Source organism: Acanthisitta chloris, unplaced genomic scaffold (genome assembly GCF_000695815.1).
Source record: "Acanthisitta chloris isolate BGI_N310 unplaced genomic scaffold, ASM69581v1 scaffold29073, whole genome shotgun sequence".
NCBI lineage: Eukaryota > Metazoa > Chordata > Aves > Passeriformes > Acanthisittidae > Acanthisitta > Acanthisitta chloris.
The window spans coordinates 1-13,750 of NW_008667023.1; the positions used below are offsets into that span (position 1 = coordinate 1).

At 52.7% G+C, this 13,750-nt stretch overlaps 1 protein-coding gene across 1 annotated transcript; it reads right to left on the minus strand.

The window, feature by feature from the left end:
• Nucleotides 1-12: 12 nt before the first annotated feature.
• LOC103799998 (probable G-protein coupled receptor 83) lies at nucleotides 13-4,711 on the minus strand (the record flags this gene model as incomplete). Its single annotated transcript, XM_009072358.1, has 4 exons — nucleotides 4,334-4,711; nucleotides 2,608-2,733; nucleotides 963-1,096; nucleotides 13-469 (listed from the first exon to the last, which is right to left on the minus strand). Coding segments are annotated over exons 1-4 (1,095 nt in total), but the record flags the coding sequence as incomplete, so codon positions are not given.
• Between the last annotated feature and the right edge of the window lie 9,039 nt (nucleotides 4,712-13,750).

Sequence of the window (13,750 nt, forward strand, 5' to 3'; positions counted from 1 at the left end):
GCGGTGCTGAGCCCGCGGCGCCCACGGGCAGAGGCAGAGCAGAGCCCTGAGCTTGGCACGGAAGCTCTCGTTCAGCCAGCAGTAGATGAAGGGGTTGTAGCAGGTGCTGCTCATGGCGAACCAGTGGAAAGCAAAGTACAGAGCGTTGCTGCTGTGGATGGCCCTGCAAGAGATCAGCACCACGTAGCAGTTCAGGGGAAACCAGCACACGGCAAACACAACCACCACCACCATCAGCATCTTCAGCGTCATCTTCTTCTTCCGCCGATGGGCGTAGTACTGCTCCATGGTGACGTCCCCGATGGCATTGCGCAGCCAGAGCTTCTTGGCCACTGTGGTGTATGTGACGGAGATCACAAGCAAGGGCAGGACATACAAGAGGACAAACGTAGTCAAGTCCAAATACTTCCAGAAGAGATCGGCAGGAGGAGGGAAGCTGGGGAGGCACACTGTTCGGATGGTCCTGTTTCTGAGGGTCAAAGAGAGAGCTCTCAGTTCCACTGCCAGCTGCACACACCTGAGGACAAACACCTCAGAGGTTCAGACAGGTTTTGGTGCAGGTACAGATAGCAGAACTCATTCCGTGCCACTTTGAATGGAAAATGCTGCTCTAAGCTTTGGCATTTGGTCCCAGTGGAGGTATCTTAAACACATCCTCTGGTAAAGAAAGAAATTATCCACATTGACACCTGTGCTCATTGCTGATGAGGAGCCCCTGTCCTCTGTGTCTGCCCCAAATTACAGGGCAGACTCTGAGCCCAAATCAGCTCAGAGGCAATTCCATCTGCTGTCATTGTCCCTTCCTGAGAGACATAGTCCCAGGCAAAGGGAAAGACAACTTCTCCCTTTCACCACCCTTTCTGCTCTACCAGCACAGATGGAGAGGTTTGGCCTTGGCATCTGTGGGGCTTTGATTCAGCTGCAAATGTCACATGACTAAAAGCACCACTTGAATGTCTTACCCGATGTAAAATCTGGTCAGAGTCTGATAGATGGCGTGAGGCAGCGAGAAGCAGCTGGCCATGACCCAGATGATGAGGATGCAGATCCCTCCTTTCACCAGGGACATGCGTGGCTTTAGAGGGTGCATAATCACCTGCAGAGAACAACCTCTCCTGAGGATCTGCAGAGTCTGGGGCACCCTGGGAGCAGTGTGGCAGCAGCTCCACATCCCGCCAGTGCCAAAGGGCAGAGAGGCTCATTTGACAGGACTTCAGGGAGCACCAGGGCTGGGAAAGGCACAACACTGTATTGAGTGTTGCTGCTGGCCCAGAGTCTGAGCAGAGAAACACACCCTGGGTTTCCCAGCACTGTGACTCCAGAGACCACAGTGGTTAGGTCTCCCGAGCTTCATGCACTGTGGAGGATTATATCAGGCCATGAAGCAGTAGTTAAAAACAGACCCACCATGTCATTCATGGCTGATGAAGTCTTTGGTGTTTTATGCATGCCTTTTTTAGTCTCATTATAAATATCCACTTAATCAAGTCATATAACGCCCCTGGAGCACCTGTCTGCTGTGGTACCTCTCAGGGCTAGCAATGTTTTTAGAGGCAAGTGTTGGTTTCCCTTTGCTCAGAGACATCTCCTTACTTCCATCTCTATCTCCTTGGGCTGTAGTAGCTCTGAGGAACCCACAGAATTTAAGGGCAGGCGCTGTTTGCCCTTAGTTAAACAAACACTTTTGACACCTAGCCGTGCCTTGCAACAACCCAGGATCTACTGACTGAAACGAGTCGCTATCAAACCACTTTGGTTTCAGGAGCTGTGATGTTGAAGACAGTCAAACTCTTGGTGCTAAAACAGACAGAACTGGCTGCGCTGTGCTCCAGCAGTCCCTGTGGTTCTCTGACACCAGATGGAGCACATCCCTCATGAGCACAGTGGAGCCTGTTCTTGTTTTGAACTTCATCCAGCCACGACATCTATCACGAGAAGCTGCTTTTCAGTAACAAGTGCTGCAGGAAATCCAGCCTGCCCAAGCTCCCCATGCTGGATCTGCCTTCCCAGAGCTTGGCACTCCTCAGCTAAAGCACAAATTATGGGCTGTGGTACACTCAAGGAAACCCTCAGGTCTGCTGTCCTTGGTGACCTGGAAGGCTTTCCCAGTGGGTACTATCAGGCAGAGGGAGGAGAGGAGAATTTCTTACCTTGAACTGGATGAGCTGACATAGTTCTTACTGCTTCCACCTCAGGCATCCCAAGGGAATGGGGGAAGCCTCAGCCCTGAGAGGCTGATAAGTCCCTGCAGTGATGGACTGGCTGGGTTTGGAGTCCAGCCCCGTTCCCGCTGTGCAGTGGGGCTGAGAGGGCAGGGAGCACATAGCCAGTGCCCAGGGGCCAGAGCAGGCTCTTGGCGCTGCACCCCTGGGGCTTTCTGTACCCCCAGGGTACTTTTCTGTACCTCTCCAGGCAGCCTGTGCCCACGTTTCAGCACCCTCACTATAAAACACATGGGTTTTCCCATCACCACGAGAGCTGGAGCTCTCCCGCCCTTCCCTGAGTCCCAAGGCAAAGCAGATTTCCAAGTGCTGGGATTTGAGGGGGGAACAACTATGTGTTCGGTGCATTATTTTCTCACAGACAGTGGTGGTGCCTACGACTCACCTGATGCCGGTCCAGGGCGATGGCAGCGAGGGTCAGCACGGACACGTGGACAGAGCAGTACTGGACGAACCTGCTGACGTGGCACATCAGCTCTCCGAACACCCATGTGCTGCTCACGAACCGCACCTGAGGGGCAGACAGCGCCCGTGAGCAGCAGATTGGCTCCCCAAGGGACACAGTGCAGAAGAAATGCTGTAATACCTCTTCCCAAGGCTTTGTAGGTGCTTCCCCTCAGCTTTTCTGGGGAAGGTGACTGTGCAAGAGACTCTGAAACAGAGGGGAGATTTACTGCGCTGAACAAGCAAATGGCTTGAGCAGTGCCCTCTGTGTGTGTGTGAGAGAGTGTGTGTCTGTGTTTCTGCATGTGTCCGTATTTCTGCGTGTGTCGGTGTTTTTCTGTGTGTGTGTGTCTGTGAGTGTATGCCATAGCCCTGGTAAGGACCCTTAGCTCTGCTCCTTGACAAAGCTCTGCAGGGCACATCAGACCCTCCTGGAACACATTGCCCCTTTGAACCAGTGGATGCTGAGAGCTGCATGGGTCCCAAACAGAGAGGCTTGGAAGAACAGCAGAATTCCTCACCTGTTCCCAGAGAGCTGTGACTGGTGGTGGCTTTTCTGCAGAGGAGATGCCAAATTGCCTCACTCCCTTGTTACTCCTGACTGTGCAATATTAATTACAAACTCATGTAGCTCATTCTGCAGCAGATTAAGCTCATTTGAAGTAAAGCACATGTACTACAAAGCATCTGTCCACACAGAAAATTAGGCAAGACTAATCTGTTTTCAATTAATGTAATTAATTTCCCTGTAGGGACAAGTCTCACAGCATTGGCTGTGGCTGAGCTGGAGCAATGTGATGGTTCTCTGGAGCTGATGCAAAGCTCATTCCTGAGAGAGCTGATGGGTATTTAATTTCTCTGCCTGGTATGTGGCTGTTGGTGTGCAAACACACAAGAGGGCACCAGTCTTTCCCTGAACAGATTGTAGGATGCAAATCCCATCGGAGCAAGGTAGGGAAATCCAAGGAAACAGAATCGGGTGAAGAAAGGGTGAATTCAAATGGCTGATTTGGGACCTGCTTCTGGAAGGCAGAACACTCTTGAGAGTGTTAGACAGTATGGGATGAACAGGGGGGCTTAGGAAGGCTTGGAGGTTTTTGAAGGAGAGTGCTGGGTCAGATTCAGCTGCAGAAGGTGCTTACATGGTGTTTGTGGTCTGTGGCAGTGGGGCAAGAAACGAGCCTTTAGCTCTCCCCACCTCATTCTTTGAATGTTCTCTTATATCCCATGTTATTTAGTCACTGAAAATAAAGGAGAGTCAGCCCCAGGAGGTACCACCTGCAGTGCCCCAGGGAGGGATGTACTGGCAGACCTGGCTCAGCACAGCCTGAGCACTTCTCTGCACTGTTACACAGGGACTGAGCTTGTTCCCCTTGTAGCCATTAATTTGACTTTCCCATGGCAAACCTGTCCCCACTTCCTTCCCCTCCAGCAGGCAAAGGGCTCCCATGCCTGGGCAGAGGGGAGAGGGTTGCAGCAGAGTGACCCCACGGTGGGACTGGGAGGGGGGGATGAGCCCCTGGCTCCACTTGCCCAGAGGTGTTGGGGAGTGGGGGCACTGCCTCTCCAGGGGCAGAATGAGCTCTGGGTGTCAGCCTGGTCCCAGCCCACTCAGTCCTTGTGCACACAGCTGACAGGCACACACAGACACGGGGGCCAAGGCTCACCAGTGTAAACGGCGTGTTCAGAATGGTGATCATCACATCAGCAACAGCCAGGTTGGCGATGAAGAGGCTGGTGGCAGAGTGCATCCTCTTGCTCTTGACCACCACATGGCACACCAGGGTGTTGCCAAAGAGCGAGATGCAGATGATCACAGAGTAGGCGACGATCAGCAGTGCCTTCACTGTCTGGCTCTGGGACTCGCCCTCGTACCTGGCCCCGCTGCCAAAGTCCCCCAGGTCCTCCAGGTCCAAGTCGCTGTGGAAGAAGGATTGGTTGGGGAAGCTGTAGAGTGCAGAGAAGAAGTTGGTTGTGCTGTGGTTCTCTGCTCTCCAGAAGGGCTTGGGGATGTATTGCAAGGGGAACCAGCTGTGCCTGCTCATGGCTGGGGCAGCAGAGCCCCAGCACCAGCCACACACCCCTCAGTGCCTTCGCCAGCTCAGCTGCTAAGGTCCGTGGTTGCAGCAGGAAACCCACTCTTGCACGGTAAAATCTGCCCAATGGTAGCAAACTAGAGAAAATGGATAAACGTGTCCTTCCCCCTGCACTGAGCACACGTTGGCTTTGCTCCGGGCACTCCCCAGCTGCTGTCCTTCTCCAGTCCCATGTATCCCACACAGGCTGCTTTGGAGGCTGAGATACCAGAGATCCACACTTTCTCTCTGCACCTAGGAAGTAATCCTAGTGAATATTTCCTTTTGGGCACTGATCTTCTCCAATCTGCAACTTATCCTTGGAAATCTGCTTTATCCCCCACACAGTCCTTCGCCCGTCAGGTTTCTGCTCCCCAAGAGTTTTCTTAGCAGAATCACAGCAGCAGGGGCTGCCTTTCCCCTTGCTCTCCAAGTGTCTCTGACTCTCCAGCGAAGCAGCTGTGCTCAGCAGCTGAGTGGTCCCTGCGATGTACTGAGCTGCCTGACAGACACCACAGGGAAGGAGCCAATGACGAACCTCTTCCCAGCTTATCCCGAGGTGTATCACAGCCCACACGTGGGCGAGGCACAGCCTGACGTGCAGATCTAGAAAGCAGCAGCACAGAGAGGGAGAGTGGATGTGCCATGATCTCCCCTGTCTTCTCCTCCTGTGCTCTGGGCACCCAGCACAGCCGCTGCATGGGGTGAAGCATCTCCAGTGCTTCACAGCATCTCTTTCTCTCCGACCCAGAGTTTTAGCAGACAGAGAACATCTGAAGATTTCTGCCTCCGGAGAGCTTCCAGCTCTGTGCCTGTCCCAGTCTGAGTGCAGAGGACAGTGAGCAGGAAAACACAGCCTGTCCCCAGGAGCAGGAGTGTGGGGGCACCGCAGTGTGCTCGCCCACCCGGCCCCAGGGGCAGCAGGTGCCCTGGCACCTCCAGCACAGCCTGGCAGGGGCTGTGGGAGACACAGGGCTCCTTCCGGGCCCCTCTGCCATGTTCCCTGCCACTCCCGTGCTGTGCACGGGGAGGATAAGGGGGCAGAGCAGCACGAACCCGCAGCAGTGAGACTCCCCAGGTGCCAGGGCAGGCGAGTCTCACCCTGTATTCCTGCAGGATGGATTTATTCTGTCACAGCTCTTTGGCAATCACCAGCTGGTTTGCTGCAGTTATTACCCGCTGGCAAACATTCTGAGCTGCTTTGACCAGGCTGCAAAGGTTTGTGGTGCATCAGACCAGAGTGTTGGTGCTGGATCCTCTTGGTCAGACAGGGAAAACAAGGAGGAAATGTTCTTATTCTGGCACAGCCAGGTGAATTGTGCAGCGCCAGTCTTTGTTTCTGTAGATTTTCAACCTTCACATGCTGACACTGCTAGAGACAAAAATTTTTGGAACATTTCATTTTCACAAGATTCTTTAGCCTTTTGGTTTTTTTTGCCCTTTTGAGAGGAAATGTCAATTGCTGAAATGCCAGTTGAGATGCAGATCCATCTCCTGAACAGATCTGATGTGATCTCATGTAAACTCATCAGCAGAGCAATGTTGATAAGAGTCAGAGAAATCAGAGCTCTACTAGCAAAGCTCAGATCCTTGGGAACAGCACACCAGCAGATTTTGCGCATTTTCACAGGTCATTGCCATGATTCATTGCCTTTGCTCAGGGAGGCCAAGGAGGCTGTTGGGGACAAGTCTCTGGGCTTGGTGGATTCTTGGCACCCTCCCTGTGCAGGGATCCCTGCAGGGATCTTCTCCTGCCTGACAGAGGGAAGGGAGAGAACTCAGCAGTCACGTTCACTGTACAGCTGTAAAAGCATCCAGGGCTGAGGCTGCTCACTGCTGCATCTGAGTCTGAGCTAATTTTAAAGAAATGGCTTCTAAAGACATGATTCATCTCCATTACTGGACAGAAGTGCATGGTGGGGTAAATCATAGTAGCAAGGAGCCTTTCTCCTCAGGCTGTTACCTCAGGCTCCGTGGCACATTTAAATGCTTGTCCCTGCCTGTGCCCACAGAAAGTACTTCCATTACTGCAGCACTGGGATTCAAAGCTGACAAATTTGTCCCCACAGGTCCCTGCAGACTCTCATAATTCATGTTTATGAGGTGTATAAAGGCCTCATGAGAGGGCACACGAGAAGTCCTGTGAGCCCAAAGCCAAAGTTAATACTTCTCCCAGTGCAGAAGTTACCATCGTGCTCCAGATGTGCCTTGATTTGGCTCCAGATGTCCTTCTCTGGGCTGCACTGCTGGTGCTGAGCAGGGGCTCCCTGTGCTGGCAGAACAGGAGGGGAGAGCTGCTGGAGGCAAAGTGCTGCTTCCACTTTGGGGCTGTTTCTGGCTCAGGACACACAGAGTGGATTCCCAGATCCTAAAACTCTGTCCTGTTATCTTATCTGCTGCACTGACTGAGAACACTGTATTCCTCTTCACTGCTTCTGTGACTCAGAACACGTGGGATGAGCAGGCACAGGCATTTTGCAGGACATGTCATGGACTTGATAATAAGACTTCCTACATAAGCCTTGTTTGGCAAGAAGGGAGTGAACACCCCAGGAGTGCATCAGCTCTGTACTTCAGGCAGGTGCCAACCACCCAAAACCACCACTAGGCATGGTGACTTTCTGTGCAGGTGCACCGAGGTTTGGCTCCTGGGGTCAGGAGGTCCACTCAGCCACAGGACCCAAGGGGTCACCTGCACGTTCCTCCTCACATCGCTCCCCTCCCTGTGCGAGAGCCACTGCAGACACGGCCCAGCTTTAACAGAACGTTTGCATTTACTGGGTGGAATTTACCATCTGCCATTCCTGATAGCTGGGTTGGTTTTGTTTTTTTCACAGAGGAAAAATTTCCTCTTTGTGGGGAAAAACACGAAAGAAAGTGCTGGCCACAGACTGTCTCTGCCAGGTGCTGAATTACATCCTCTTGAGAGAGCATTTGAGCTTTTATTCTCAGAGCTTTCCTGGAGACAGAGAAATTGGGTTCCCACACTGTAGACAGAGGGAAGGGACAGCCAGTGGGGGGATACCAGGGCACTGGTGCTGAGCTGGGAGCTGGAAATGACTCCTTTGCAGAGGCTGGCCCAGCCTTCCTGCAGCAAAGCTATTCACAGTGGAGTGTGGGGAGGAGCTGCACAATCTTGGATCCAACACTGTGTTGTCATGGACCATGTCCTTCCCTGGAGAGCAGCCTGGGTTAGCTGAGAGTCCCTTCCCTGGCAGGGGAGGACTCCTCAGAGCCAGAGGAGGGATCAGCTCCAGGCCATCAGCTGGTGGAGCTCAGTGCGATTACTGACAGGTTCTCTGTGCCTCCCCTGATGTCCCTGCAGGTCTCTCTGGCTGCAGCTTACACAGGGCAAGGCTCACCAGGTGGGACGGGCCATGTCGCTCTCAGCAGTGAGAAAGGACAGACTCGTACTCTACAGTCTCACCCCATTCCCTAGGACTATCAAATGGCTGCAGAGGAAAACCCAGGGGAAGGGACCAAGGGACTCACTGTCACCTCGGGACAGAGAATCTGAGATGCACCAAGAAGGTTGGCTCTTGGCAGAGGAGACACAACAGACGCAGCAGAGACAGGATGTGCAGAGGAGGTGACACAGCAGCTGCTGGTCGTGGTCCATCAGGGAATGGAAGTGAGCACTGCCAGGGCCAGACAGTGCTGGGGGTTTCCCTTGGCAGAGGATTCAATGCCAGGAGGAAAAGCTGGACAGGCTGTTCCAGACCCAGATCCCTCTGGCAGAGGGAGATGAGCTGCTGGGGAAGCTTCTGTCATGCGTTTTCTCCTTAGTGTGAAGGGAGCTCCTCTGGGAGGATGGAGAGGACTAAAGACTGCTTTGAAGTGCCTAAAAAATAACCAGAAATCTCCCAGTCTGACTTTACTGGCAGCTACAAGTGTTCAAACAGGGATCAAGAGTCCTGATCCTTGATAAGTGATGCAGAAGATGAAAACTGATCTGAAAGGAAATGCTCCCAGAGACAGGGATGGATGAAAAAAGAGTCCTGAACATACAGTTCCAAAACCCATGAACAGCAGCTTTCTTTTCCGGAGAGACTGGGTAACAGGTGTTCTGCAGGTTGTGTTCGTGTTCTGAAAGTGCTGGTTTTCCATGGAAAACCTGAATGAAAGCAGGACACGAATGTCATAAAAAACTACCTGAACTTTAGCTGTGGACAATCAATTTTACCCTATTCAGCTAGGAAAAAAAATAGAAATAATAAAAATAAATGGCATAAAATCTTGGTTTCCTTCAGAAGCAAATATTTCTCTACAAAATCAAAATTTCCAACTTCAGCCTCCCAACCCAGTTACTGAGCCTGGGGTCTTGGTGCAGACCGGGAGGGGTAAATGCCTGTGGGGGATGCTCCCTCCGTAAGGAGCTCATCCAGCAGGGAGAGAGTGGTGGTGTTTGGCAGGGAGACACGGAAACCAGCCTGGGCTCAGGCGAGGGAGCTTGGCTCTGGAAGCAGCTCAGCCCAGGAAGCATCCCTCACCCTGCCCTGCCAGTGCTCCCCTCCTCTCAGAGCCCCTCACCCCTGCCAGCCCAGGGGGCTCCCACTGGATTTTTTTGCCCTGAAACATCCACAGCCTCTTTCGGTGCCTCTCACTCATTCTGGGATTCTGTTTGTTTCAGGGCTAAGTTTTGCAGCACTGATGACTGTTCCAGCTTGCCTTAGTTTGTGCTAACAGCATGAAAAACAGCTCTTGCATTCAGCCCCTTCTCTCTTTCCAGCTGCTCCCGGAGATGCAGAATGAGCCACTGCTGTTCCCTCTCCTCCAGCATTGCTCTAGCCCTGGCTGCTCTCACCACAATCCCTCCTTGCAAGGGGAAAAATGACATCTCCTGCTTCCTTTAGATTCCAGATGCCACATTCCCATTCCCAGAGGATCTGTGAGCCCCCACAACTCTTTCCAACATCCAAACCTGGGAGCCAGAGGCACCACACGCCCCGAAGGCAAAGCTCCCTCTGGCACACTGGGACGAGGGCACCAGGGCAGGACAAGCCTTTCTGAGAGCCTCCCCCACTCTCCTGGCTCCAAACAGCTCTGTGCAAGCTGCAAGGCTGATGTCAGTGCTCAGAACTGAGCACCAAACCAGGGCTGGAGCTGGAGGGAAGCCTAGCAGGACGTCAGGAGGGGCACAGCTCGTTTTAAGGGGTCGTTGACCATTTCCCAGCAAAACTCTACTAAACTTCGCCTCAGCATCTGTTCAAGGAGAAGGAAACCAACTGCAGGACTCAAAGTAAGACCCGCAGCTTCCCTCCTTGGAAGGGTGATGGCTCTGTCATACCCCTCCTCGCTCGGATCCATTTCCCAGCACACACCAACTGCAGCTCCAGTGGCTGCACACAACGAGCTGTTACTATGGTGCAGCCAGTTGAAACCTCCCCAGACTGTGCTGCCGTGAGAAATAGCACAACTGCTGCCTTCTCTCCATAGCATCCCCCCTCCCTCCCCTCTGCCTGTGCCCTGGCTCTGGGGGGGCCACACGGGTCACACCAGCAGTCACTGCAGGGAAATCACTTTGGGAGGAGCAAAATGCAGAGCCCAAACTGCAGGTCCTGGGGTTTGGCTCTCAGTAGAATCACGGAACCACCAAGGCTGGAGGAGACCTCTAAGACCATCAAGTCCAATCATGAACCTGTCACTGCTGGAACCCCTAAACCCTAACCCAGATCCTCCAGTGCCACATTCAGACACCTCTGAAACACCTCCAGGGATGGTGACTCCACTGCCTCCCTGGGCAATATCCCAGGGCCTCAACACCACAACAGGGAAAACATTTCTCCTCACATCTCCTCTGGCTCTGCCCTGGCTCAGCAGTATGGCAGGAGGTGTTCTCAGAGCAGCTGATGGCACCAGGCACCTCTGCAGTGCTACCACCTCCACCCCATCGATCTCACACCTTTCCCCAGTAAATCACTTTCCACTCTAAAATATTCCCTGAAACTTCTTTAATCCCAAGTTACTGGCATGCTGAAGTCCTTAGCCATGCTGTAAGTGATCAGCAGAGTAGAAATTATTTGTTCTTGTTGTCTCCCCAGCACACAAGTATTCCAGGAGAGTCACTCGGCAGTGAAAGGATAATGGGGAAGCCTTTGTGCTTCTCCATTTCTCTGCAACGTGAGCCACAAGAGTGAATGCAAAAAAAAAAGAAATCAACAGCCAAATAAACCCCCAAAGAGGCTCCCTTGTACCTTCCCCAGCTAAAAAAGGCAAGAGACAAGAAGATCTTCATGTTATGTTCCCTGTTAAGCAGAAGGAACATGGCTCAGCTCGACCCATTAGCAAGTGCTGAACCATTTGGTGTCCTGGAAGTAACAATACAGGAAAAAACACTGGAAGATAGATAAAGCTATTCCCAAGGACTGAATCACCGAGAACAGGAGTCCCTTGGTGCAGGGAGCCATGTGCTAGGGAAAGGAAAAAGTGACTGAGCCAACTATCCTCAAGGCTGAGCTTGGTGACAGCCTCACAAGACTCCAGAACACATTTAAGGTGGTGTCACTCGTTTCTGCAACACTGGTGAATCTCAAAGAGGAAGACGCTACTGGTGCTGCAGCACTGTCATGACCAATTCCCTCCACAGACTGTGTCTGGGAATTTATGAGGCTCCTGGCTTGGAAGAAATGCTCGGAGGGAGGGAACTGCAGGAGAGAGGGAGACGTTTGAGACTCTATTACATCTTTGCTAACAGTCAGAATCTAAAGGAAATACAAAGCTCCATGGAAGGTTCCAACACACACCACAAATTCCTACATGTTTTCTTTCCTGCTGCTGGTTACTCAAAGGAAGGACCTCCTCAGGCTGGACAGAGCCAGGCACTAACAAGACACAGAAAGTTTCCCTGAGGGCTTATATCTCCTCTGGTCACCAACAGGTCATCCAGCAGTCACAGCTGTCCTGGCATCAGAGGGTGGGGCGAGATGCAGTTTAGGAGAACCAAATAATCTAAGTTAGGAATGTTTCTCCCCATTCATTGTTTAAGTGTTTGGTTTGGTTTGTTACACTCCACTCTGGGGTTGGTGCACTGGAGAACAACGGAGAAATAAGGGCAGAGTTTGCCACAGCCACAGGCTGCACACACCCCAGGGACCCTCCAGGCTCCGTCCAGGTCTCTCTGAGCTCATGGAACACAGAAGGATTTTCTTCCGAGAAAACCTGGAACCACGTGGGTACTGCTCAGGGCTCTCCTGGGCACTCGGGGAGCTGCTGGCTCTCCAGCAAGACTTCTGCCATGAAACTGCCAAAGAATTATTCCTCTCCACAGAACGAGCACCTGGGGCTCTCGTACTGCTTGGCCCAGGCGTGATGGCACTGCCGCCAGCAGAAGGGGCAACCCTGGCACAGCCAGGTGGGTTTGGGCAGCACAGTGCCCTGCGAGGTCTGCCTGGCTGCGCACAGACGGCACCTGGGGCAGCACATCAGCTGCTGGGGGCACACGGGAGGTGGTGCTGCACCTGGGGGAAGGTGATTTAGGCAACTGCTGTCCTGTACTGCTTTCCTTCAGCTCAGCTGGGCTGAGGCTCTTTGGAAGCACAAGGCTAAACCATATCCCAGCAGCTCCAAAGGTGCTGACTGAGGACTGAGCCAAAACACAGAGAAATGCACCTAATTTTACCAAAGCTGCTTAGAGGTGAACACTCTAATTCCTGTCTTTAGCTCTGCTCCTGATCCTTTTGACATGAATGGCATTCTCATTGTGTGTGGTTTCCTGAAATTTCCCAGAATTTAGCCCCACGAAAGATTGAAGCTGATAATCTGGTCGGGAACAGGCTGTCTCCTTTCACACACTCAAAACAACAGCACCTCTAGCACTGGCGAAAAACGGTTTTAGGTGGCAGGACACTGGGGTGAGCATGGCTTGCATGCAAATCTCACCTCCAGAAGGTAGTATGAAATTTTAATTACAGGCAATCCGAAGCAAAGGGGCTCTGGATCATATCCAAACATCTTCCAGGCTGGGCACAGGGCTCTGTGCCTGGCACGTTTACAAACCCCTTCTGCAGCCAACTTAACAGGATAATGTTCAAAAACCTTGAGAGCCCTGAGCTATTAGTGCAAAGGTTTTATTACCAGCAACAGCAGCTGAATTGCTGAACCTCAGACCCTAGGACAGAATGTCTCCATGACCAAGTATCTGCTCCTCTGAGTCACTGGAACATTTGTGTGAGTCAGCCTGGAGCTAAACAAGCAGCTCTGCACACAAAGGATGCCTTTCTGTGCCTGGGCCTAGGTGCTGCCTTGGCCTGTGCAGGGCAGGGGCTTCTGGAGCCAGAGCTGAGCACCTTGAGCTGTGGGAGGCATAAGCAGCCACCCAAATGCTGAAGAGATTGCATCTGAGATTAAAAGATCCCCATGAATACGAAACAAACATCAGAGAAACTATTGCATAAGCGTTTGGATTAGGATGTTTTGTTTGCTGTAGTGCCTTCTTGCCATACAACAGCAGAAGTGGAGGGAAAAGCATCCCTGAATCTCTAGCTCCAACCCTGCTTGGACTGTTACTGATCAGCACCTCAGACAACGTGACCTTGTCCCTGTTCTCTGTGCAGCCAAATTCCCAGAGCTGCACACAGGGTGTGCAGGGTGTGCTGCTGCCAGTGCTCAGTGCTCTGACAGCAATGAAAACATGGGTCGGGAACTGGTGAGGAGCATCACACAAACCCAAATGGTTTGGGAGTGCATTGGCAAGGGCTGGGAGGGTGACCCAGGCTGGGAAGATGAACCAGGCTGGGAGAGTGACCCAAGCTGGGGTCACCCACAGCACTGGGTGGGTGCAATTGGCCATGAACCCCAGACACACAGAGGAGGTTGGTGCTGCCAGGGCAGCAGCCACACAGCCTGCAGTTCCCATCCCTGAGTAAAGCCTTCCTTCCTTCCAAAGCCCTGCAGACCTTCCCTCAGTCCAGTCCCACACGCTGCCTCGCTGTGCTGTGCTCCTCAGACTGTGCTGCTCACGTCTGCACAGCCGATATCACTGCGGCACAGCCCCAAGTGGCAGCAAGGGGC